The sequence below is a fragment of the Solanum dulcamara genome, chromosome 11 (assembly GCF_947179165.1).
Source record: "Solanum dulcamara chromosome 11, daSolDulc1.2, whole genome shotgun sequence".
Lineage (NCBI taxonomy): Eukaryota > Viridiplantae > Streptophyta > Magnoliopsida > Solanales > Solanaceae > Solanum > Solanum dulcamara.
The window spans coordinates 36999420-37024100 of NC_077247.1; the positions used below are offsets into that span (position 1 = coordinate 36999420).

The 24681-nt window shown below is 32.4% G+C and overlaps 3 protein-coding genes across 3 annotated transcripts; 2 read left to right on the top strand and 1 right to left on the bottom strand.

The window, feature by feature from the left end:
• The first annotated feature begins 475 nt into the window (after positions 1-475).
• LOC129872999 (serine hydroxymethyltransferase, mitochondrial-like) lies at positions 476-8394 on the top strand. The gene is made up of 16 exons (XM_055947971.1): positions 476-648; positions 852-902; positions 1011-1097; positions 3031-3152; positions 3291-3367; positions 3495-3619; positions 4754-4846; positions 5165-5257; positions 5340-5537; positions 5710-5814; positions 6712-6777; positions 6919-6996; positions 7251-7362; positions 7439-7549; positions 7804-7975; positions 8232-8394. The coding sequence occupies exons 1-15, from the start codon at positions 559-561 to the stop codon at positions 7950-7952; spliced, it is 1557 nt and encodes a 518-aa protein (XP_055803946.1). The 5' UTR covers positions 476-558; the 3' UTR covers positions 7953-7975; positions 8232-8394.
• Positions 8395-10348: 1954 nt separating this feature from the next.
• LOC129874415 (uncharacterized protein C594.04c) lies at positions 10349-12199 on the top strand. The gene is made up of 3 exons (XM_055949703.1): positions 10349-10759; positions 10981-11244; positions 11635-12199. Exons 1-3 carry the CDS (start codon positions 10544-10546, stop codon positions 12109-12111), a joined length of 957 nt encoding a protein of 318 aa, XP_055805678.1. The 5' UTR covers positions 10349-10543; the 3' UTR covers positions 12112-12199.
• A 1299-nt stretch (positions 12200-13498) lies between these two features.
• On the bottom strand, positions 13499-14689 carry LOC129872546 (cytochrome b561 and DOMON domain-containing protein At5g47530-like). Its single transcript, XM_055947505.1, has one exon. It carries the CDS (start codon positions 14687-14689, stop codon positions 13499-13501), a length of 1191 nt encoding a protein of 396 aa, XP_055803480.1.
• Between the last annotated feature and the right edge of the window lie 9992 nt (positions 14690-24681).

Consider the following 24681-nt stretch of genomic DNA (forward strand, 5'->3'; position numbering starts at 1 on the left):
AAACGGCTCAAAGTAAAGAGTAGTACACTATAATTTATATTCAAATTTTTTTATTAAACTAAAGATCGATTTATAAATATCGTATTTTCTTTTAAATAATTTTGTGATAGTGTATTATACTTTCGTTACGAAATTTTGTTTATTTGATAAGTTGTATAATGAATTGAGACAATTTTAATAATTTTCACAACTTATACTTAAAAAATCCAAATTACATGTACAAACAAAATTCCAACTTTTATCTCATATGATTTGGATGATTTCTTCTCGCATATCTAAAACGGCCCTTTTAAGTGTGTCCCCATTCTCCAGAGTCTGTTGAAGCGGTTAGTCTCCCTCGCTTTCCATTTGAGGGCCCGTGCTTGATATGATGAAATTATAGCCTATGGTAATTGGTGAAATTTCTTGTCGGATATATAGTGGATAAGTATCTGGCCACCATAAAATTTTTACCATATTTTTTCTTCACCATCCAAATTAATACCCCGCTTTACAAAACTCAAAGCCAGTCATTCATTGTGTGTCTAAAACGGAGGCAGAAGAAGGAGGAGGCTGACAATGGCCATGGCAACTGCTCTTAGGAGACTTTCCTCTTCTGTCGACAAACCCAGTAAGCGTTTCTATAATGGAGGCTCTATCTATTACATGGTTCGTCTTTTTTTTTTCTTTTTAATTCAAATTTTTATTTCTTAATTTTGTAGTTGTAGTTAAGGCTGATCAGGATTGGTTCAATTTTTAAGGTTGAACTTTATTATACTTTAAAAAAATTTAGTATTTTATTCACGTCTATATTCTGAGTCGAAAATACTTGAACTCGTAGTGGTGTTAATTTATTTCACTTCATGTTGCAGTCGTCCTTGCCTAATGAAGCTGCTTATGAGAAGGAAAAAAATGGTGTCACGGTAAGCTTTTGAATTTTTTTTATGAATATGGAGCTAGTTGTATTGCTACTATTTGATTTCTGTTCATGTTTTGTATGTTATCTAACTTGGACACCTCTGGAATTCCAGTGGCCAAAGCAACTGAATGCCCCTCTAGAGGAGGTTGATCCAGAAATTGCTGACATTATTGAACATGAAAAAGCACGCCAATGGAAGGTTTCTAGCTATATTTTCTTTTTTCTTCTTCCATTTATACTTAATTATTCATTAGTTTGAGTCCATGTATATGCTTATAATCCAATCTACAGAAAGAAAGAAGGGTTATGTAGATCGGGTTATTATCCAATTTGAAGTAATATTTGAGTCCATATATATGTTATCTTGGTTTCTAACTGAATACTACTCCCTCAGTCCCAATTTTAATGTACTGGGCATAAAATTTAAGAAATAAAGAAAGAGTTTTAAATCTTGTACTCTCAAATTAAATATGCGTATAGTGCTTTAAATTCTATGGTTTTAAACTTGTCAGGTAGGATGTTGGAATTGAAAAATTTACTAAATATAAAAAGAGACACTCCTTTTAGGACAAATTAAAAAGAAAAGTAAGATACTTAAATTAGGATCGAGGGAATAGTAACAAACCAGTTTGTATTAAGGGTGACAATTTCAGTCCGTTTAAATAAAATGAATCCATTTAGCCCATATTTATTTAAATGGATCACTCATATTTTTTAAATAGGTAAATACGGATTGACCTATTTGTAAATACGGATTGACCTATTTCAAAAGCTCATATAAATATGTTGGGTAAAATATGGATATCCGTATAGACCCTTAGATCACCCAAAATTTCTAATTGCACTTAAAAATATATTTTTTATTTTTTTTCAAAAAGTTGGGGTGGGTGCCGGGTAAGGTGGAGGGTGGGGCGCAGACAATTTTTTTTTTTTTTTTAAATTTGGGAGGGGGAAGGTGGTGGGTGGGGGTGTGGGTACGGGGTCTAGGTGGGGGTGGGTGGGAGGGGGCCAAAATTTTAATTTTTTTTGATATTTTTTTTAAAAAAGTTTGTGTGTGGGGGGGGGGGAGGTTGGAGGTCAGAGTGGGGGGTTTTGGGGTAGGATGATGGGGGTGGGGCAAAAAATTTAATTTTTAAAATGTTGTTTTAATTTTTTTTTTAAATTTGGGGTGGGGTGGGGGTAGGGGTCCAATAGGTAAGGTAGAGGGAGGGTGAAAATTGTATTTTTTTTAATAAATTATTTTAATTTTTTAAAAAAAAAATTGTGGAGGGGGTGGGGGTAGGTGGTCCGTGTGTGGGTGGGCGGGAGAGGAGTTGGAGTGGACAAAATTTTATTTTTTTTTAAAAATAGAGGTGATTTTATGCTATATATATTGTTTTTTTTCTGTTACATGAAAATGTGACTTTTGAGCCGAGACCCCACTTGTGGAATTTCACTGGGTATATTTTTTTTTTTTAAAAAAATAGAGGTGATGGAGATAGGAGGTGGGCAAAAATTTTGGTTAGGGTGGGTGGGTGCGGGGTGGGGGTGGGGGTGACGGGTAGAAGAAAAAATAAATTTTGTTTTTATATGAAAAATTAATTGTTTAAAAAATAATAATTTAGGGATGGATTGGGGGTTATAGGGGTTAGAACATTAGCAATTTTGTTTTGATTTAATGTTTTTTGGCTTTAGTAGATTAAAGTGTGTTATAACCATTTTACTCAAACCATATTTGACCAAATTCATATTTACTCATATTTTATATGAGTGAATTATAATCCAATCTATTTTAGCTCAATTCATATTCAATCCATTCAAATCCGATCCAATCGAACCATTTGCTACCCCTAGTTTGTATGTTGTTTTGGTTTCTAACTAGAGATTAGGTAATGAACTAGTCATTAGAAATTTCTTTTAGCGTAGAAGGTTGGAAAGCTTAAGTTTTCGTATGATCCTTACCTTAAAGATATATGATGCCTTTGGAGTTGCTAAGACAAAAAAGGTTTGTACCTTTAATCATCTTATCTGGTGAAATTATCTATTTACATTGGTAATTCTTTTCTTTCGTGTAAAATGCCTTGTTGCAGTTTAGTTGGGGAAGCTGATAACAGCAGTAGCTTATGAGAGTTGAGAACTTTTTTTATTTGTAGGGACTTGAACTCATTCCTTCAGAAAATTTCACTTCTGTGTCTGTAATGCAAGCTGTTGGATCTGTTATGACAAACAAGTACAGTGAAGGATATCCTGGGGCTAGATACTATGGAGGAAATGAGTATGCAGAAAAGCTCTAAATTTTCTTTGTTTTTCCTAAATCCTTAGTATTCTGATGCTATAGTATATTTTTACCAGCTATTATATATCAGTGGCCGGATTTTGTACTTTTATTCTGAAAGAATGAGTGGTTGTCTAGGTATATTGACATGGCAGAAACCTTATGCCAGAAACGTGCTTTAGAAGCATTCCGGTTGGATCCTGCAAAATGGGGAGGTAATTGACTAATCAACTTATGCGTAGTCTTGAAATAACTTACATTTCAGAATTTTGCAGGCCACAACACTTACGCTATTGCTAAAAAAACTGTATAATCCACCTCCAATTAACCTTTCTTATGCAGTGAATGTGCAGCCTCTGTCAGGATCACCTGCTAATTTTCATGTTTACACTGCATTATTAAAACCTCATGAAAGAATCATGGCCCTTGATCTTCCTCACGGTGGACATCTTTCTCATGGATATCAGGTGCTTCTCTGTTATATTGTTTTCCCTTCTATGTGTTCTTATCTGGCTTTCATGGAAAATTATAACAGCGTAAAAAGTCCAATCACGTAGGAAACTTGCACAGTGTTGTGGTGTGAATACTTAGAGCCCGTTTGGATGCGCTTAAAAAAAGTAACTTTTATGTATGAAGTGCTTTTAGAACTTTGAAGTGCTGAAAGTTATTTTTTTAAATAAGCAGTTGAGTGTTTGGATAAAAGTGCTTATGTTGAAAATAAGTGTTTGAACTTTAGGGTTAAAAGAATAAAAAGGGTAGTTTGGAAATTTAGTTAAAATATAAGGGATATAAAAGTAATTTCCATGATCAAACAAAATGACTTTAAGCACTTGAAAAAAAAAAGTTAGAAATTCTAACTTTTCATTTTTGACTGACTTTAAGAACTTTATGGCTTAAAGTTAGCATTAGGCAAACACGTCCAAAAGCTAAAAAGAGGCTTTAAGTTGATTTTGACCAACTTAAAGCCCATCCAAACGGGCTCTTAGTCATTCCTTAATGATTAATGGTTTTCTGAGATTTCCTTACATTTGATTTCATTACTTCTTTATTTCCTCTTCATCTGCTTTTGCTTTCTTGTGGATTCAGAACTTCTCTAGATTCTAGGCCATGCACCATAAGCTTTATCTGATATACAAATTTGTACTAAGAGTTTGCTAGTTTGAAAACGCTATGTATTTCTGCATTCATTTTCTATCAGGTTGGTCTGTATTCTGCTGTCTTCTTTGATACAGACTTTCATTGACACTGTATCACTTAAAAGACATAAAATTCTGTTTCCACACCATGCAAATGTATATGAAATTCTGAAAATGTATTGCATTTCCAGAATTTGTGGTATTCATTAGTTGATCTAGCTCCTGTGAAAAGTTAATTTACTTTTGGTGCACATTTGTTCTGAAGTTTACAACTTCAACTTGTGGAATCTGAGAACTTGTCTTGGTGTCCATATACCAATTATATGTAGTATGTCCCTGGAGTTGGAGTCAGCATATGTGTTCAACAAAAAATTAACAATCTCTACTTCACCGTGTAATTATTCAATAGAATCAATTTGATTATGGTATGTATGGTTTGTCTAATGTTGTGTTTAAGTAATGCAGACTGATACAAAGAAGATATCTGCCGTCTCTATATTTTTTGAGACTATGCCATACAGACTGAATGAGAGCACTGGCTATATTGACTATGACCAGGTAGTTTTTTTCTTCTTATTTCTAGCCTTTATTCTTGAATTGACCTGCTTTCAGAGTCCATTAAAATTTAATGTCCTGCATGATTTTATATATTTCAATTTTCAGATTCTTCTGGCCCTCCTTTTTATTACAAGTGATTTTTCGTCCAGATATATTAGGACATATGCTGGAGAGATGGGAATGCTTAGTCTGTAATAAGAAGTATTATTCACGATCTACAAGCCATCTACTTCTCTTAATAATCTGTGACACTGGATTTGCAATAACTGATGCCTCTCCTTCTGAGCCTTCTCCTTTACTTGTGATTTTTCTTTGCAGCTTGAGAAAAGTGCCACACTCTTTAGGCCAAAGTTGATTGTCGCTGGTGCTAGTGCTTATGCACGTCTTTATGACTATGCACGAATCCGAAAGGTAAACTTCTTCAGACTAGCTAGGTCAATTTAAGTCATTTTCGATGGAACAAAATTGAACTCCTGTCTCTGTATTTTTACAGGTTTGTGACAAGCAGAAAGCTATTTTGTTGGCAGATATGGCACACATTAGTGGGTTAGTTGCAGCTGGAGTCATCCCATCACCATTTGATTATGCAGATGTTGTGACAACCACAACCCACAAGTCTCTTCGTGGACCTCGTGGTGCCATGATTTTCTTCAGGAAAGGTGTGAAGGAGGTTAACAAGCAAGGCAAGGAGGTTAGTATTTGAACATTGCACTTAACGATCACATCAATATTACATCCATTCATCAAATCATAAAATCTGATTTCAAGAGATACATTATCCAGTATTTCTTTGCTAGCTAATAAAACATATCACCCAGTATCTGATTCAATTGAATGATTTTTTTTTTGGGTTCTTTGTGAAGGTGTTGTACGACTATGAAGACAAAATTAACCAAGCAGTCTTTCCTGGACTTCAAGGTGGCCCTCACAATCATACAATTACTGGCTTGGCAGTCGCTTTGAAACAGGTTTTGTATCTTTTAAACAACATTCATTGATGTTATTTACAATCGCGGTGCAACAGGCTTAATATGTTATGGTTTAACTCATTTCGTGCAAATACTAGATCATGTCTCCTGGCTGATGATTGATAAAATAATCCTTTTAGGAATTAAGAGCTAAATGGTTTCGCATCTGGCGTACTTTTAAGCAAATGGTCTTGAGAAATATGTAAAATTCAATTACTCAAATTCGCATAATTGTTTTACAATCAGCTGCTGTTAGCACTATCATATCTGGAAAATCTTAATATATTCTTGGAAATTTGAGAACTCATGAAGCAGCTATTTGGTCTTGAAGACTCATGCAAACTGAAACTTAAGGTTTAAAAATACGGAAGGGTGTGATTTATGCTGTAATGAATTCAAAAGAAACAGCTGTGTTACAGATTAAGAAGGACATTGTGGAAAGACTGGATCTTCTAAAGATTGGGAGGAAAGCTCGTAGTTGTAGAAGTTTGATTAACAGGCTTATTTGTAACTAGCTTTATTTTGGAGGCCTATTTTTTCTCATAGCAACCTTCCTAGAAGGTGATTGTGTGATCAGGTGCTCCTTTTAGATGTACTTGTTGTTTCTGCTTGTTGGTTATGGTAATATTCACATTAGTTACCCAAAAAAAAAAAGAATTTAAAAGAAACTTTCTTGAAGAATGACCTCCATAGGCATGGAAATGGTTCGTTCTTTTTTCCTTGTCCGACTTCAATACTTTTTGGAATCACGTTATTACCTCCTGAAGCTTTCCACCCTCTTTGATTATTTCGTCAGTTAAATATGACAAATGTTTTTGATTACTTTCATTCGCAATATGCAAATACTACTAAAATCTTTTCTTGAGTAATAAGTGCTCACGAGGAACGGAAATGCAGGCAATGACTCCAGAATACAAAGCTTACCAAGAGCAAGTCCTCAGCAACAGCTCAAAATTTGCACAGGTAAGATGCGTATGTAATTTCCATTTGAAGCACTATTTCATGAATCCAGTAGTTTAATTTCTGCCAACTAATTGATAGTTCAATCGTAATCTCTGCAATATTGGTTTCCTTCATTACTGCTGCAAATTCCCTATCCTGCAGGCTTTAGCAGAGAGCAGTTATGAACTTGTTTCTGGTGGAACAGATAACCACTTGGTTTTGGTGAACCTGAAAAACAAGGTAAATGTAAAAGCATCCAACCTCTGAGGACTAGAGAGACAATTTTCATCCATGAGTTTGTTGAGGAAAACTTTAAATTTAATTGATGCTTTGTGGTAAGCCTAACAAATTACCCAAGAGCACTTGTTACACCAACCTCCCTGTAGCTAGATGAGGTAATAGTGAATGAGCTTGCTGCATATAATATATTGATGCTTGATATGCTTTATCGTCAAAGATAGAAGATGGCACAATTTTGACCCATGGCTCTACAGGGTATTGATGGTTCTAAGGTTGAAAAGGTTTTGGAAGCGGTACATATTGCAGCCAATAAGAACACCGTTCCAGGAGATGTATCTGCAATGGTTCCCGGTGGCATCAGAATGGGTACATACTTTTCTCTGTGAGATTTTCTTTACTATTTAGTTATTCCTCTACAAACTTGATGGAAATTTGTCTGTAGGAACTCCTGCACTCACTTCCAGGGGATTTATTGAGGAAGATTTTGTGAAAGTTGCTGAGTTCTTTGATGCTGCTGTGAAGATAGCAGTGAAAATTAAGGCTGAAACTTCAGGTCAGTAAGCTTCCAAATATTACTGAATATCTGTAATGACACAATCTTAGTCCATAGACTTCCTTTCAACTCTTTATGCATTCATGAATCTCAAAGTGCCAGCCATTTCTTCTAATCTATTGAGTAATGCACACTACATTTTTGTAGTTCTTGACAGGATGTTGTTACCTCAGCTGCTAACATCATTTTCCTTGGGTTGTTTCTTAACCAACAAAATCCTCCATTTACCATATTTTCCCACATTTATGTTCCAGGAACAAAGTTGAAAGACTTTGTGACAACACTACAGTCTAGTGCTTCCATCCAGTCTGAAATTGCAAAACTCCGCCATAATGTGGAGGAGTACGCAAAGCAGTTCCCTACAATTGGGTTTGAGAAGGAAACCATGAAGTACAAAAACTAAGAGACTGCGTATATATGCACAAGGTACTTTAATTTTGTTGAATAGTTGTATTTTGTAAGTCATAACTGCATCTTGAAGAGTGATGAATAGAAGTGCAATCTGAATTGTTTCTACTGGAAACACTTATCTGATAATATTCACTTTCTCATCACGGACTGTTAAACACATATCGAAGTCATCTGTTTCTTATACCAAGTTACCAACCAATTTTGGTTATTTTCATATTCGTTGCGTCTCTGTGCTCTTATCTGATATGTTTTTGGATGATCATTTGAACAGGGTCGAATACACAACTTCCTCAAGGTGAATGTCATTGGAATTTCATCTTATAATTGTATGTAAAATCCAGCTGTGTTGGTTACCAACTTTGCCACTTTGTATATGAAGGAAGGATTGTAAACCAACTGAGCTCCTTGATAGCAATAAACTCTCGTTATCTCAAGATTGTTTTTTTTCTTTTCACTCTATTGAGATGAAGTTATATAGTCATAAATAAATGGCAACCTAAGAAACCTTGTGGATTACACTTCCATACAGAAATGTAACACTTCATCTGTTTCATCAACGTTTGATTGTGCACAAAGTTTAAAAAATAAAAGATCTCTAAAATTTTATTTTATATATTTGAATAGGCGTAAATCATTCTAATGTAAATTTTACAGATGATCACGTAACTATCATTTTTTATTAATATCACAGAGTAGGTAGGTAAATATATTTTGACCGTCCCTCCTCCTCCTTATGCCCTTTCCAAAGTTGTTCAACTCAAATGAAATCTAAAAAAATAAGTGCCATATATTGCAACTTTTGCATTTTTGACTCAATAGGTGAAGAACTCTTTTGTACCAAATTTAATACATCAAGATAGTTTTAGCTATTTCCTATTAAATTATTATAGGTTTACGTTATACTCCATTCACTATTAGAATATTTATGCATCAATACGTTTATCCTAATATGATACAAATTACAAGTTAAAAGAGCAGAGAATTTTGCTTAAATAGGTGTTTGGTATAGATTCCAAGTTTTTTTTTTCCTTTTTTTGAAATTTATTAAATTGGAAATGACGATGAAATTGTATTTGATTATATTTTTTAAAAAAAACATTTGGAATAAAGTTCATGTTTGATTTACTTAAATACAACTTCGAAAGTGAGTTGAAAAAACATGTTATAAATTGTTTTCCAAATTTAAAATACAACTTCAAATTGGATTTGGATTTTCAATACCAAATACTGATCTTCAGATAATTGAAAAATTATTTCAAAAATAATAAATGAGTAATTTTTATGGTCAAACGAATCCTAAAAATCAACTCAGTGTATTAATGCCACAGTAAAATCATAATTTATTTTGCCAAACTTTCAGATTCTGTTTATTTAAAAGTCCTTTTATCAGAAGTGTTTTTGAAAAAAATACTTTTAAAGAGTAACAATTTGTGTTTGATAATTAATTTAAAAAATACTTTTGTCAAATATCACTCAAACTAATTTTTTTTCTAAAAACTTAGCCACCCACTTTAACTTTCTAAAATGAACACGTTTTTTTTTGGCCCAAACAAGCTATCACCAGTAGGGCTGTTCACGATTTTGGTTAAAACCAAAACCAAACCGAAAATTTAACCAAATCGAATAAAAAAATCGACATTCAAATTGGTTTGGTTTGGTTTGGTTTTAAATTTGAATAACCGATAATATTTGGTTTGGTTATGGTTATAGTAAAAAATAACCGAATAAATAACCGAACCAAACCGATAATTATATACATAAAAATTATAATTATTTATATGTATAATATTAGCTTTTCATAAATAATTAAAAATATTTTATACCTTTTAATTATTAATTTAATTTTAATATACTTATTATGTCCAACAATCCAAGCCCAACTCTCTCAACTCGAAGCCCAACTATGTGAATAGCCCTAGAAAGTAAAAACCCTACTCTTTCTTTTCCTTTTACATTTTCACTTCCAACTATGTGAATAGCCCTAGAAAGTAAAAACCCTACTGTTTTGAGCATTGATTAGTTTGGAGCTTAAGCTAAGGAAGATGTACTTTTGATTATATTATGGTCTATGGATTCTCTAATATCTAGTTAGTTTAGTTTAAATATGTAATTTTTTTATTTATGGACAAAGTTGTTTGTATTTTGGAACCCCTATTTGACTTGCTCTTGTAAATATAAACTACGTTGCAAGTTTGGTGGACCTAATTTGCCATCAACATGTCTTTCCGACAATAAACCGAAAAACCGAACCAAACCGAACCAAACCGACAATAACCAAACCGTGGTTATTATTTTACTTGGTTTGGTTATGGTTTTAGATATTTAAAAACCGACTAAGTTGGTATGGTTATGGTTTTAATCAATAACCGACCCAAACCGAACCATGAACACCCCTAATCACCAGTCCGCAAATTTTTGGGGGATTATCACTTCCCAAATTTTCAAGACAATGCTTGTCCTTCTCCGCTGAAAGTCCTAACAGCTTCGACTTTCTGAACAGTTTCACCATTCTACAGAACCAACACACGCGCCGCCATCTTCTTCCTATAAAAAGTCAGTCAACTGTACTATCTACTACTGACCATGGCTACTCATAGCAATTTCAAGAATGCCTTCATTGCATTTCTTGCTCCACTTCCCTCTTTACTTTTCTACCTATCTTTCCTTCACCATTACCATGAAGATCATCCACTCTACAATTGGTGCTACCAACACCCTCTTCTATTTGCTAATGTCTTGTTTTTCCTCAATGTCAATCTCCTCTTTTACATCATTGGTTTTCTCCAATCTAGTCACTGGGTAATTTTGTACTTCATTTTATTTTTTTGACAATTACCAATTTCAGTGATGAATTTCTAGTTAGATTTGATTTGGGTTTTTGTTTAAATGTGGTAATTAGATGATAGATTAGACTAGGTTGATTTTTGCAGTTATATTGTATCATTTTGAGCAAACAAATTTTCTTGCGAAAATTTGTGATTTTTGATTGATTTAATTTATTGTTGGGATTTGATTTTCAGATGATAGATTTGTACTGGACTGTGATTCCAGTAATGTTAGTGCATTTCTATGCAAATCATCCTTTGGCACAGTATAATGCGTGGAGGTCCAAGGTGGTTATACTTTTAACTTGGATTTGGAGTATAAGACTTACTCATAACTACTTCCGTCGTGAGAACTGGCAATGGGGACACAGGCAAGATTGGAGATTTACAGATATGAGCCACCAATACGGCAACAACTGGTGGTGGATCTCTTTCTTTGTTGTTTATGTCTCTCAGCAGGTGATTCTAAATCTGCTTGATTAAATGCCCCAATGAATTCAGTACTCTGTTTCTTTTCTGTAGCTTATGAGTCCCATTCATAAAAATTATAGGGAACAGAATCCGCATTACTAACTAGAGAAAGGATTTATCGTCTGATTTGCTTAGTTTGAGGGTATTTTTGAGCCAAAAGCATAACGGGGTTAAAACTGACCCATTTTGAATAGTTCAGGGTATATCTGATCATTTTCCTTGAATTAATTGTGTGAATCAAGTGTGGTTGCTGTAATATCTCGAAATGTGACAAATTGAATTTGCAGTTGGTCAGCTGGGGGAACACAGAAACACTCATGACTCCTATATCATCCTTTATGGTGTTATTTATTTTTGTTCTTTGACATGATTTTGCAGGTTTTTCTGATGGGTATATGCCTACCTATGTATGTTGTCCACTCTGAAGACAAGCCATGGAATATCTGGGATTTCACTGCCGTATTCATCTGCTTGTCTGCCATTATTATTGCTTATTATGCAGATACACAGCTCCATAATTTTGTGAGCAGAAATCAGAAACTAAAAGAGCTTGGTGAGCCAATGGTTCCCAATCTTGATGAAGGCCTCTGGAGGTATTCACGACATCCAAACTATTTTGGGGAGCAGTTATGGTGGTGGGGACTCGTCCTATTTGCCTGGAACTTGGGTCAGGCTTGGACTTTTGTCGGTGCACTCGTTAATAGCATGTGTCTTGCACATGTCACTGTGCTTGTTGAGAAGAGGATGCTTAAGCAAGCCTACAGAGCTGAAGCATACAAGCTCTACCAGAGGACAACATCTGTGTGGATACCATGGTTCAAGTCTTCCGCAAAAGGAAAAGATAAGGAAACTTGAGTCTATTTTCAATCTATTTGGTATCTTCCTTTATTAAATGTCCACGACAAAAACTATTGAATAAGTAGTCTAATAATGTGCTTTTTAATTATGTGTCTTGTATAGTTCAATTGCTTGCATTTGTCCCTTGCAAATCTGCCACCTTCTTGTCATTCATCCAATAGCCTGAAAGTTTGCTAAGAAGAAACAAAAATATGAGGATTGTTCACCAGAAACATGCATAATACATGTAAGAAGATAGGAAGAAATCAAAACTACTAAATCCAGATATCTCAGCATGTATTATATGTTGAATGGAATTCGCAGAATAAACAAAAACAACAACCTAATTACTTGAATATATGTTTAAACTATCATCTCGATTCACTTGTAGTTTCGTCCAGCATAGAATTCTCAATTCAAGACGTATTTCTTCCTTCCAATTTGATTTGCATTAAATCTGCAAATGTTAGTAAGCCTGACATACAAATGATAAATATTTTTGTATTTCTCTGGTTAGAATAGCGACAAGAGAATAATGTGCCAAGCTCCACAATTGAAGTCCTGGAACTTGAAAGAGTTTTGAGGAATGAAAATTTGAATTTCTTGAGATCATTCTTATAGGAGAGAGCTCAAGAACTTTAAGATTTGAGCTCCGGAAGAGTTATCAATGGAAAGAAAAGTAAACAATATACAAAGAAATTTGTTGAATTTTCCATTGCTACCCTTTATATAAAGCTTGATTGAGTAGAAGCATTGAAGATTGTCTTAGCCTGGAGAGTTGGTACTTTAAGTTGTGTCTTGTGTATTGAATATATTCATTCAAAATATTCAGGAGTCTTGTTTCTATTTACTTGCAACTAAAAGAAAAAATCTTATGTCAGTATGCTTACAACTTTTTTTTAATCTTATTTCAGTTTGCTTCAACTTTTTTTTTTTAAGAAAATCTTATTTTAGTTTGCTTACAATTTTTTTTTAAGAAAATCTTATTCTAGTTTGGTTGCAACTTTTAAAAAAAAATCTTATTCAGTTGTTGGGAAGCATGAGATCTTGAGAATGTAATTTTGATACTCTGTCAACCATTTTTCGTGCTGAACAGGTTTATTCTTAGAGATGATCAGAATTTAGTTTGCAATAGAAGAGCCCATTTTATCAACTTTTTATGGATTTTTTGTCAAAAGAAAAGAAAAGGCACAATGCACATGTGAAGAACCAGTATGTGGAGTTTGTACAGTTTTTTATATAGAAAAAGAATTCTGTTTGTATAGCTGTGTTTTCAATAGCATTCATCAATCCATAACTAGTACATCTAGTCTAATCTCTAGAATGTGGAACGTATATGAAAATTTGGGCTACGAATGATAATATATGCCTACAAAATTAAAAATAGTAACTAGTTACAACGATTCTACGCCTTGTCTTCTATACCAACATTTGTAGAAACTCCTGCTGGTGTAGTTGTTATTCCTTTGTTAGCGTTGAGGTAGCATCTCAAAACTTCAAGAGCAGCAGCAACAAAGGCCAAGGAAGCAAGAAAAGCAATGTAAGCATTCTTCCAAATCCCGACGTCCATCATCTGGAAACCCTTGAAACAATTGAGAATTCCCATTATAATAGTACCATAACCAGTGCACCAGTGGTAGATATTCCAATACACCCTATATTTGTGTTCCTTTGATGGCCGTAGACGATGAGCTAACACTTGTAATGTTGCAAGCCCTAAAAGTGCACCGCCAATATATCTATGAGAAATGTGTTGTTTAACAGAAGAAGATTGTCTCCCTAGATAAAATCCCAAACCTCCACCAGCAACACCAAGAAAATAAGCTATACTTTGACAATAAATATGTAGATTGAACCACAAAGCTGGGTACTCTTGTAATGGTAAATATCTCAGTCTTGCAAGAATAACACCAAGTGGCATCATCATTCCCCAACTAACCCCATTGATAATCCCATGTGCAATCTTTATCTTATACCTTGAATTTTGTTTTACATTATCATGAGTAGTTATAGCCACAGTTTTCCCAGAATGGAAATCTAAAGTCCCAAAAGATCTCAAGTTATCTCCTGACATGTCATGACTTTCTGGTGTAGCATCGTCTTGTAGTGGTCCTTCTTGCCAAACATGATTCACAATATTGCTTCCATTCATAGGTAGCTCAAACTTCGCAAAGATGATGACTTGTCCCTTGATATTTTGTGCTGATACGTTGTGAACCCTAAAGCTCAAGTCCCCTTTTACAAGCGTGGTTCCATAAGTATCAATAGGCGACGTGTATGCTTCGAGAGTACCATCAAAATGCTGTAATGCAACAAAAGCTTGGGAGCCGATCATCCCTGTAGATGTTGGGTTTATAGCCCAAGCAACCCATCTTCCGTTCTCATCGTTTAGAGACTTCCTAAATGCGATATCGACAGTACTAGAAGCCACGTCGTAGTTCCAGTGAATAAATGAATTCAAATTATGAAGATCGCTGCACGAATAGTAGGATTTCCCATCGAACTGGAAATCCGAGCAATTGGTTTGAGCAGACGATGAAAGGAACAACAGGGAGAAAAAGAAGCAAAATGCTAACGTGTTCTTAGAGCATGCCATGAAGTATCTGTGAATTTCTTATGACGGAGGGAGACTGTATTTATAATAGGGTGAACTAATCCCATTTAAAGAGGGATTAGGGTACTAAAATTTGGAAGTTACTCAATTTGGTAGGGATTAGGATTTATTTTTTATATATAATCCCACTATGAGTGGGAATAGGAAAATTGCAAACGATCCAACTTCTATAAATACACTAATCCGTATATAAATAGTTGATATATATATTTATGCTATTAGATTTTTGGTTTCTTAAAAATGCAAAAGAAGTTTCAAATTTATTTGGTTTATTATGTTCAGAAATAATAAATGTTTTGTCTAATATTTAATTAACATATGCAGGCATACTAAGTTTGATATTTTCAAATATTTTTCGGAAATGTTTTTCCCTAAGCAGCAAGATAAAATTTGGTCTGTTACACGTGGGTGGGTTGTGTGGTGCAATGGTGGAACTGCTTCATCATTAATTATAAATTTCGGATTTAAGTCCTGGACATGGAGCGTCATTCCCAAATGACCCCTTTAGTAAGCAATTCGAATCTAATCGGACCTCTAATGTGTGTTCCAAAAATCGTGTGGGAAACAAAAAATAAATAAAATTTGGTCCGTTATTTTTTTCCTTACCCTTTTATTTTTCCTCTCCCTCTTAATTAATTTCTCTTTCCATTCTCCTCTCTTTAATATACTCTCTCTGTCCCTTTTTAGTTGTCATGATAAGAATTTGCACAATTTTTAAGAAAACATTAATTAGGAATATTATTTGACTAATATACCCTTAATAATTTTTTAATATTTATCTATTTATGTGTCTCTTAATTTTAGAATAATTAATAATAAGGGCAAAGTTGAAAAAAAGATAATTAATTTTCTTTTGATTTTTTTTAAATTAACAACTACTTTAAGTATTTTTAGTATTAGTGACAACTAATATGAGATGGAGGGAGTATTAAGAAAAGTGGAAGGAGATGAATATATGGTCAAACAATTATTATCATTAGTAGTTGATAAAATAATTATTGATTAATCAATATTGACATTCAGTGGTATATATATATATATATATATATATATATATATATATATATATATATATATTTATGTATATAGCCCATATAATTGAATACACAACTTACTCAAAATTACGTAAATATTACTAACTCATATCATCAAGTTTATATATATATATATATATATTTTTCTCTCAGCATATATTTTAAAACTCTTTAAATTTTAAAATATATTTTTCTCATGTCATATATGTTAGGATTCATTAATTATTAATTCTCCTAGTATCTCTTACCATATTGTTTCCTCATATCATATATTTTAGGATTCCTTAATTTTAAAGTATATGGACATGAATATGTGATCGTTCGACGCTACCTTAGCAGTGTTGGCGAAGGTGCAGGCCGACATCCGTGCAAAGCCCTAGCCACTTGCCTCTTGTATGATAGTTTCTTAACATACTAAGGGATTGTTTGGTACACGGTATAAAGTGGGGGTATTTTAGGATTAAATTTGAAATAAAATTATATTATATTAAAAAGTAATAATTTAATATAAGCCCTAAAATCAAAACTATAACTACATTCAATAATTTCACAATCCAATATACAAATGAACTACAACAAACTAAATGTAATCAACTAATTAACTAACTAACAAATGACAAATAAAAAAAATTAAATTATTTTATAAGGTTTAAGCCCTAACCTCTAAGATGAATAATACTCCTAAAGCAGCAGCGGCGGAAGCGGAGGCGGCACAACGGCGGAGGCGGAGGACAACGACGGGGATGGGGGATGGCGGTGGGAGGCGGGGCGGCGACGGAAAGTGGTGGATTTGTTGAGAGAAGTGAGAGAGAAGAGAGAATTTAGAGAGAGGGGAAACAATAAAACAACGTTCTATTTCAGATATATTTTAATAAAAGCGACGGACAACGTCTCTAAGTCCGTCGCTTTTAAAAAAATATTTGACCGCTCTTTTGACCCAAAAGAGACGGATAAAGCGACCCAGTCCGTCACTATTTTAAATTTTTTGACCAAATCTTTTGACCAATAGCGACGGACTTATTAGCGACCCTATCCGTCTCTATGTAAAAAAATATATTAATAAATAAAAATTGAATACTTGCGATGGACGGAGTCGTAATATTTAATTTATAAATAATTTTTTTTAAATAAAATATATTAAATATTTATATAAAAATAATATTTATTTTTAGCGGAAAAAATCGCCAAAATAAGCGACGGACTAGGCGTTACTGTCCGTCGCTCCTAGTGAAAAAAATAATAAATAAAAATGACGGACAACGTCGTTTTATCAGTCATATTTTATTTGCGAAGCTGTCCATCGCTTTTTGTTCTTTTTTGAACTCTTTTTAGTAGTATAAGTAAGATAAATTAATCCAAAAATTATAATCACCAAACGACCCCTTAACTGAACAATGAGCCTATATAAAGAGTTTTACACCCTGTTTGGATAGTTGTTACCCGGTGTATTATATTGTATTATTAGTTTAAACACAACGTTTGTTTTGATTGTTACTTAAATTTTATTATATCATATTCTTTAAATTCATCATTAGATAACAACGAAAAATCTCACTTTATGTAATGAGCAAGTTGGTGTAATCGCGTCGTTTACCTTAATGTTTTCTTCTCATTTTTTCCTTACTAATTATTTAATAGTCCTATTTTATCCTTCACCCAACCTTTTCATAAAAGTCTCACTTGTTGTAATAAGCGATTTGGTGTGGTCGCGCGTTTACCTTAATATATTTTCTTCTCAATTTTCTTTACTAATTATTTAATAATCCTATTTCATTCTTCACCCTACCTTTTCATAATAGCTCTATCTCGTACTCTACTTTTCTGGTAGGTTATCATTCAAATTGTTGATGTGTGACATTATGTAAAGGCAGAGAACGATATAATATATTCAAATATTATATTCATTAAATTAATATAATAGGATACAATACAGCACAATACAATTCAATATGATACATTATGAAACAATACATAAAAACTATTCAAATAAAGTGTTAGATTTTGGAATAACCCGACCTTGGACTTTAGGTGTGCCTACTGGATCTATTTTCTCAGAACTTTTAAAATGGGAACAAAAATTAAACACTACTCCTACAATCATTCTCTACCAGTAGTCTCTACTATAAGATGTCTCAATTTATGAAAAATTAAGCAAATATAAATAGTTTTAGATGGTTGAATCATTTGATCAAATATGTTCATCCAATAGAGTGAAAAAGTACGTACGTACGTACTAACTCATAAAAAAGACTTCATGCATACATCAATTGTAGTAAACAATTAATATGAAGGATACATTAAAAAAAAATTGCATATAAATAAGGATTTGTTTGTAAAAATTTATATAGGTATGAATATTTGCCTGGGAATATTCATATGAGAATACAACAACAACAACATACCCAGTGAAATCCCACAAAGTGGGGTCTGGAGAGGGCAGAGTATACACAGACCTTACCACTAGAGAGACTGTTTTCGAAAGACTCTCGGCTCAAATGGTAAAGAAACAAAAAGGGTCACCAGGAGAGAACTCCTTATAAAGAACGACATAGTCCAAGAGAACCATTCAGCAAAATATGAGAAAGAGAATACACAAGACAATGAAATATGTGGAACATATTTTATCAAGAAGATGCTGAAAAACGATCAGCCAAATTTAAGAGCTCCACACTCCTAATGCAGATGTCATCGAGTCTGTCTCAAGCGAGAGGAAACTCCCTCAGGTTGATATCTATACAAAGTACTAGAAAGTAGTTGTTTATAAGTTGAAGATATTAAAAAGTTACCTATCAAAGATATGACTTGAAAGATTAAGCTCATCAAAGGATTTGCTCATTATATATAGTCAAATATGATTTTTTGAGAAAATATAGTCAAATATAATCATGTAGTTAAAACGTGAAAGCAATCCCTATAAAGTATATCTCTTTTCCTTCTTTTAATCATGGTGTTGTTTACGACAGACAGTGTATGCGCACCTCTACAAAATTTGTTGTCTTATTAGGCAACTCTGGCACCAAGACTGAAAGAAAAATCAACAAAGGCTGCTAAGTAAAGTCAAATTCAAAGAAGAAAAAAATAGACAGAAAAAGTAGGCAGAAAAAAGAAAAGGAAAGGAAAAGAATTTCCTAGTATAATTGGATTTTCCTTTACCTAAAAGGAAAACACAAAGTTTTCATATATTTGGCTAGTCCTTTTCTTATAGGAAAAGGTTTATGACTTTATAAATATAAGTTCATTCATTCTAACATGGTAGCATTCACAATGCTTTGAGAATTTTGTGTAGGAGAGAGAGCAGATGAACAAAACCTTGTTGGAACGAACAAGAGCTATGTTGGCAACTGCAGGGTTGGAAAAATAATTTTGGGCAGAAGCAGTCAAATTCTCCTGTTATGTGATCAATCGGTCACTATCAACCGCAATTGATCTGAAAATGCCAATGGAGATGTGGACAGGAAAATCAGCTGATTATTCTCGCTTACATATATTCAGAAGTCCTGCTTATGTTATGTACAACACCCAAGAAAAATCTTGAGACGCTTCAAGATGCAAGACTGTAAGTCAATTTCTACCCCACTTCCTATTAATTTCAAGTTATCCTCAAATATGAGTCCTACAAATGAAGCAGAGAGGATGTAGATGTCTCGAGTACCGTATGCATCAGCAGTGGAAAGTTTAATGTTCGTCATGGTATGTACAAGACCTGACATTGCACAAGCAGTGGGAGTGGTTAGTCGATACATGGCTAATCCTGGTAGAGAGCATTGGAATACTGTTAAGAGGATTCTAAGATATATCAAGGGTACCTCAGATGTTGCAATGTGTTATGGAGGATCAGACTTTACTGTTAAAGGTTATGTTGATTCAGATTATGCAGTTGATCTTGATAAAAGTAAGTCCACCATAGGTTATGTGTTTACTCTTGTTGGAAGAGTTGTATTCTGGGTTTCAAAACTGCAATCTATCGTGGCTACATCTACGACGGAAGCAGAATATGTAGCAGCTACACAAACTAGCAAAGAGGCAATATGGATGCAGATGTTACTGAAGGAGCTCGGGCACAAACAAGAGAAGGTTGCTCTATTTTGTGACAGTCAGAGCGCTTTGCATCTTGCAAAGAATCTGGCATTTCATTCAAGGACAAAGCACATACGAGTTCATTATCACTTTATCCGTGAAAAAATGGAAAAAGGCAGTGTGGATATCCAGAAAATTTACACTAATGACAACCTAGCAGTTATGTTTACAAAGCCGATCAACAGTAACAAGTTTTAATGGTGTCGATCTTCTATTGGCCTAGCAGAAACGTAACATTGCATCGCATTTTGTTGATATTTGTGAATTCGTGTTTACCTCTTTATTGCTCTGTATATGCTGAACTTGACTTGATATGATTCATTGATGAGACTATTGATGAGTATTCGTGGATTGTATTACTGTTATTATTGTACGAGTGTAGGGTTGAGCTGGTTTTATGCAGGTTGTAGTTAAGGAGGGTCAGTTGGGAGGACAGGAGTACTTGTATCTATTGAGCTTTGCTTAATTTTAGTTGTCCACTTGCTGAGTACCGTGTTGTTTGGTACTCACCCCTTGCTTCTACACTTATGTAGGTTGTGAGCCCGGACTTGCTTGATCTCCTAGTGTTTCCACCACATCCGAGACTATCATTTCGAGTGTTGAGGTGGTTGTTACATCCATCTAGCGGACACCTCTTACTCTTTTAATATATTTTTGTCTTATTCTAGTGACAAAGACATTGTGACTATATTTTCTTTCGTACTTCGATAATGTATTAGTAGCTTGTATACGTGACAACCAGTCTTGGAGATTTTGAGATTATTTATTTGTTTTTGACTAAGTTAAACCTTGCTTTATCTCAATTACTTTCGCATTTACTTTTCGTGGCTATTAGGCTGACTTATCTCGGTGGGTTGAGATGAGTACCATCACACCCGGATTTGGGTCGTAACAATTCATAGAAATCAGACGCATCTTTTTACTCTTTACCCCCTCACATCTACGTCTTTGTCTATTTTTTTACTGTATTTTAATTACTTTTCGCTAGTTTGACTATGACTGAAAAAATTGTGTTACATATCATAAGCATTTCAGGTTTCTTCTCTTTTATTTTCTAAGTTTAGATTTAGTTACTCAGTTTTTTATATTTAAATGTTTATTGAATTCATTATTTATTGAGATTTTAATTATATGGTATACACAATTTGAGATTCTGTTCATTATGATAAAAAAAGTTTCTCTCGTCTAAAAGAAAGTCTTGCCCTTCAATTTCCTTACACTATAATTTGTAACTTGTTTCCTAGTTTTGTCATAGCTATTGCATTATTCTTTGATTAATATCCTTAAATTACCGTGTGACTTTTTAATAACTTCTTAATTTACCCAATATCGTTACTTATTATTTTTTTAACATAATATTAATATGTATTTTTCTTATTTATGAAAATTAGTTTATTTCTAGCCTTTTATTTCTTTGTTGATAATTTTTTTTCATTTTAGATTTATCTATTATATTTTATTTTAAATTTTAACTTAGTATTATTACAAAATATAAATAGAGTTATTGATTGGTTGACTATTTATATAAATTATAATTTCATATTACCACAAAATATAAATTAATATATTCATTGACGATTTGTCTACACATATTTTTATAATGGGTAAATTTTGTATAACTTAAAATCAGAATTGATAAGTCTTGTTATGCATAATAAAAATGATAAAAAGAAATTAAGATAGAAGAAGACTCCAACATAAACTAATCTGTTAGAAGTGGTTATGATTTAAAATTCAAGTTAAACACTTTCACCTTTATCGAATAAATTTTTATCTCATATTTAATTCAAAATTTATTTTTTATTCAAATTCAAAACTATATTAACTCTGTCATAGAAATTAAAAAGAATTTCATAATACACGAAAATTTCTTAATATGAATTTAAAGGAAAAAAATGAAAATCATAAATTTATTTTATGAAAAAAAATATTATGTAACTTATGTACATCATGTTAATTATACTCTAAGTTATAATATTTTTTTAAAAAATAACTCGATATTTTAACGTTCATCATTATATCTTATTCGTATGCATCCAAAAAAATATTTTGCTTAGTCTATTGATTATTTGTTTTATACTAAGAAACTACTCAAGAAGTAATATAAAATATCATTTAGTGGTATAAGATAAATGTCATGCAAATCAATAAAAAAAAAATATTCCAAGCAAAATCAAGGGAAAAAATTAATTAAAATCTAAATGTCTGCAAATCTATTTTATAATCCTTCTAAGAGAGTAGTTATGGAATTGTGATGTAGTTGTTATGTCGAAAAATGGACAAAGTGTAAAATTAATCTCATCTTTATAAGAAAAAATCAATTTTAGTAAAAGAGGAGTCGCCACTTAATTTTTTTAAGAAATTAAGAAAACTTAATTTAAAAGACTCTAACAGATTTAAGTCTTAAAAATTTAGAGAAAAAGGGTACGAGGTTCATATTACTATTTTAAGAAGGTTTTAGCACTTAAAATAGCCGCTAACATGCGGTTATCCAACGATTTGAAAATTATTTGACTAACTTTGGAAAATATTAATTTAAAAAGAAACGAAAACTTTGAAATTATTTTTAGAAAAAAATTGATAAAACTTAAACATTTGATTATAATATACATGTATATATATATATAAAAAAAAAAAGTTTATCAATGACTAAGTAAATGTAGAAAATTATTTTAAGAATAAATTAACATGAATTGGTTTATCCTTATGGGAATTCAATTAAGTTAAATCAAACTAATCAACTTCTACGTTAGTATAAACAAACGTAAATAAATAAATAAATTATTACAACCCGAATTAAATATAAATGAATAAAGTATGAAAATTTGGTTCAATACTTAGTTTCTGTACGTCTGGACTAAGTTATTGGGCCATCTGCATTTTGGGCCTTAAGCCCAATTCCATTATATATCGCAGCTGTATATACACTGTATTGAATCGTATATACACTATATACCACGTGTTTGTTTCCTGTAGATGCTGTATATCACTGTATATCATTTTATATCGCTGTGTATCAGACTATATATACATTGTATACAGTTCTTAATTCTTGTAGCTGCTGCATATTACTGTATATACACTATATATAGTGTTTTTTCCCTGTATCTACTGTATATCACTGCATATATACTGTACATAGTGTATATACAGCATATATAATAATGTATACAGTGTTTTACCCCACGTATCTACTGTATATCACTGCATATGTACTATATACAGTGTATATAAAGTGTATATAACACTGTATATAATGTTTCTTCCCCTGCACATACTATATATCATTGCGTATACACTGTATACAGTGTATATAACATTATTTCTTTACCTCAAATTGTATATACACTGTATATCAGTGTATACGACACTGTTTTCCGCTTGTATTCCGTGTATACAACTCAATATCAATATTCAAATCATAGATATTACCTTTTTTTCCATGTATCAATTTTCAGTCATTTGATCAAGATGATAGGAGACTCCAAATTCAACGATATGCAAGGATGAAGTCCAAAGATTGACTCGAATTGATATCACATGCACCAAAATAAAATTACAGAAACATTTATTCATTTTAAACTAAATCAAGGAATATATCATGGTATTTTGAGTTATTAAATTGATGGGCACCGTAGAAATGACTAACAACATGCTAACTAGCTCAATTTTAAAGAAAGAATCAAATCAATTATGCCATGAAGGTTCTAACTAAATATAACTTAAGCATATTTTATTATCTACATTATGTTAAAAGAAGATTTTAAAAACATGAAAACCTATATTGTCAAAGAAAACTACTTGAAAAAATAATGAACAAAACTAAATATTTTCATTAGATAATCCTAACACATGCTAGCTAATTAATTCTAACACATGCTAACTATAAGGAATTTCTATCATTAATCTAGCTATTCTTAATACATGTTAACTAAGAAAAACAAGACTACAAATCAACTAACTATAAAACATGAAATAATATGAAATAATTAAATAAAATAAAGCTAAGAAAATATTTTACCTTTTTCCGGGCCACGAGATGGAAGACGATGAGCGGAAGACATTCACCACCATCCAAGAGCTTGATGAAACTCCAATCTACAAAAAAGATAAAATAAAAGATTAAAAATTTAGACTCGAACCTTCGTGGGTTCGACGTTATAAGAACACTGTTCTTAGCCTAAATTTTGACTTCAATCTCCTATTTTCCTTGAAGAAAAATATAGATTGAAAGCTAGAAATTTTCACAACTTTTAGGCTGGGGACAAGAGTCCAAAAATCCTAGCCAAGTTAAGAAAATTTCTAACTTTGGGGTGGTTAAAAAACCTCCCACTTCTTCCTTCTTCTTAATAAGAATATGAGCCTTTATATAGGCTCCAAAAACTTTAAATTTTCATACAATTTTCGATGTGGGAGTTTGAGATTTTTTATTTATTTATTTTTTAGAAAAAACTAAAATTTTCAAAAATAAAAACTATAATTAAACTAACCTAACTAACATTGTATTTAGTAAAAAACATAAAATCTTTTGAGATAATTTTCGAATAACCACATAAATATTAATCAAATATATAGTTATATAGAAATATGTGTATTATACTAAAATTTATAAAAAGGTAAAAATAGTTAAGAATATTATGAAAATATTTTTTTTATTTATAAAAGCTAATTATTTCAAAATGTTCGAATTCAAAGAAACTCGATAGCTAATTTGCGTTGTGGATGGTCAAAATTGGGTGTCAACAGTAGTTTTTCTCGAGAAAGTCATCTTTCTGCTTATAAAAATATATTAAGATAAATATGATAAATAAATAAATAAAATCATTGTACAAATAATTTGATAAATCTCCTTTATATATTTCA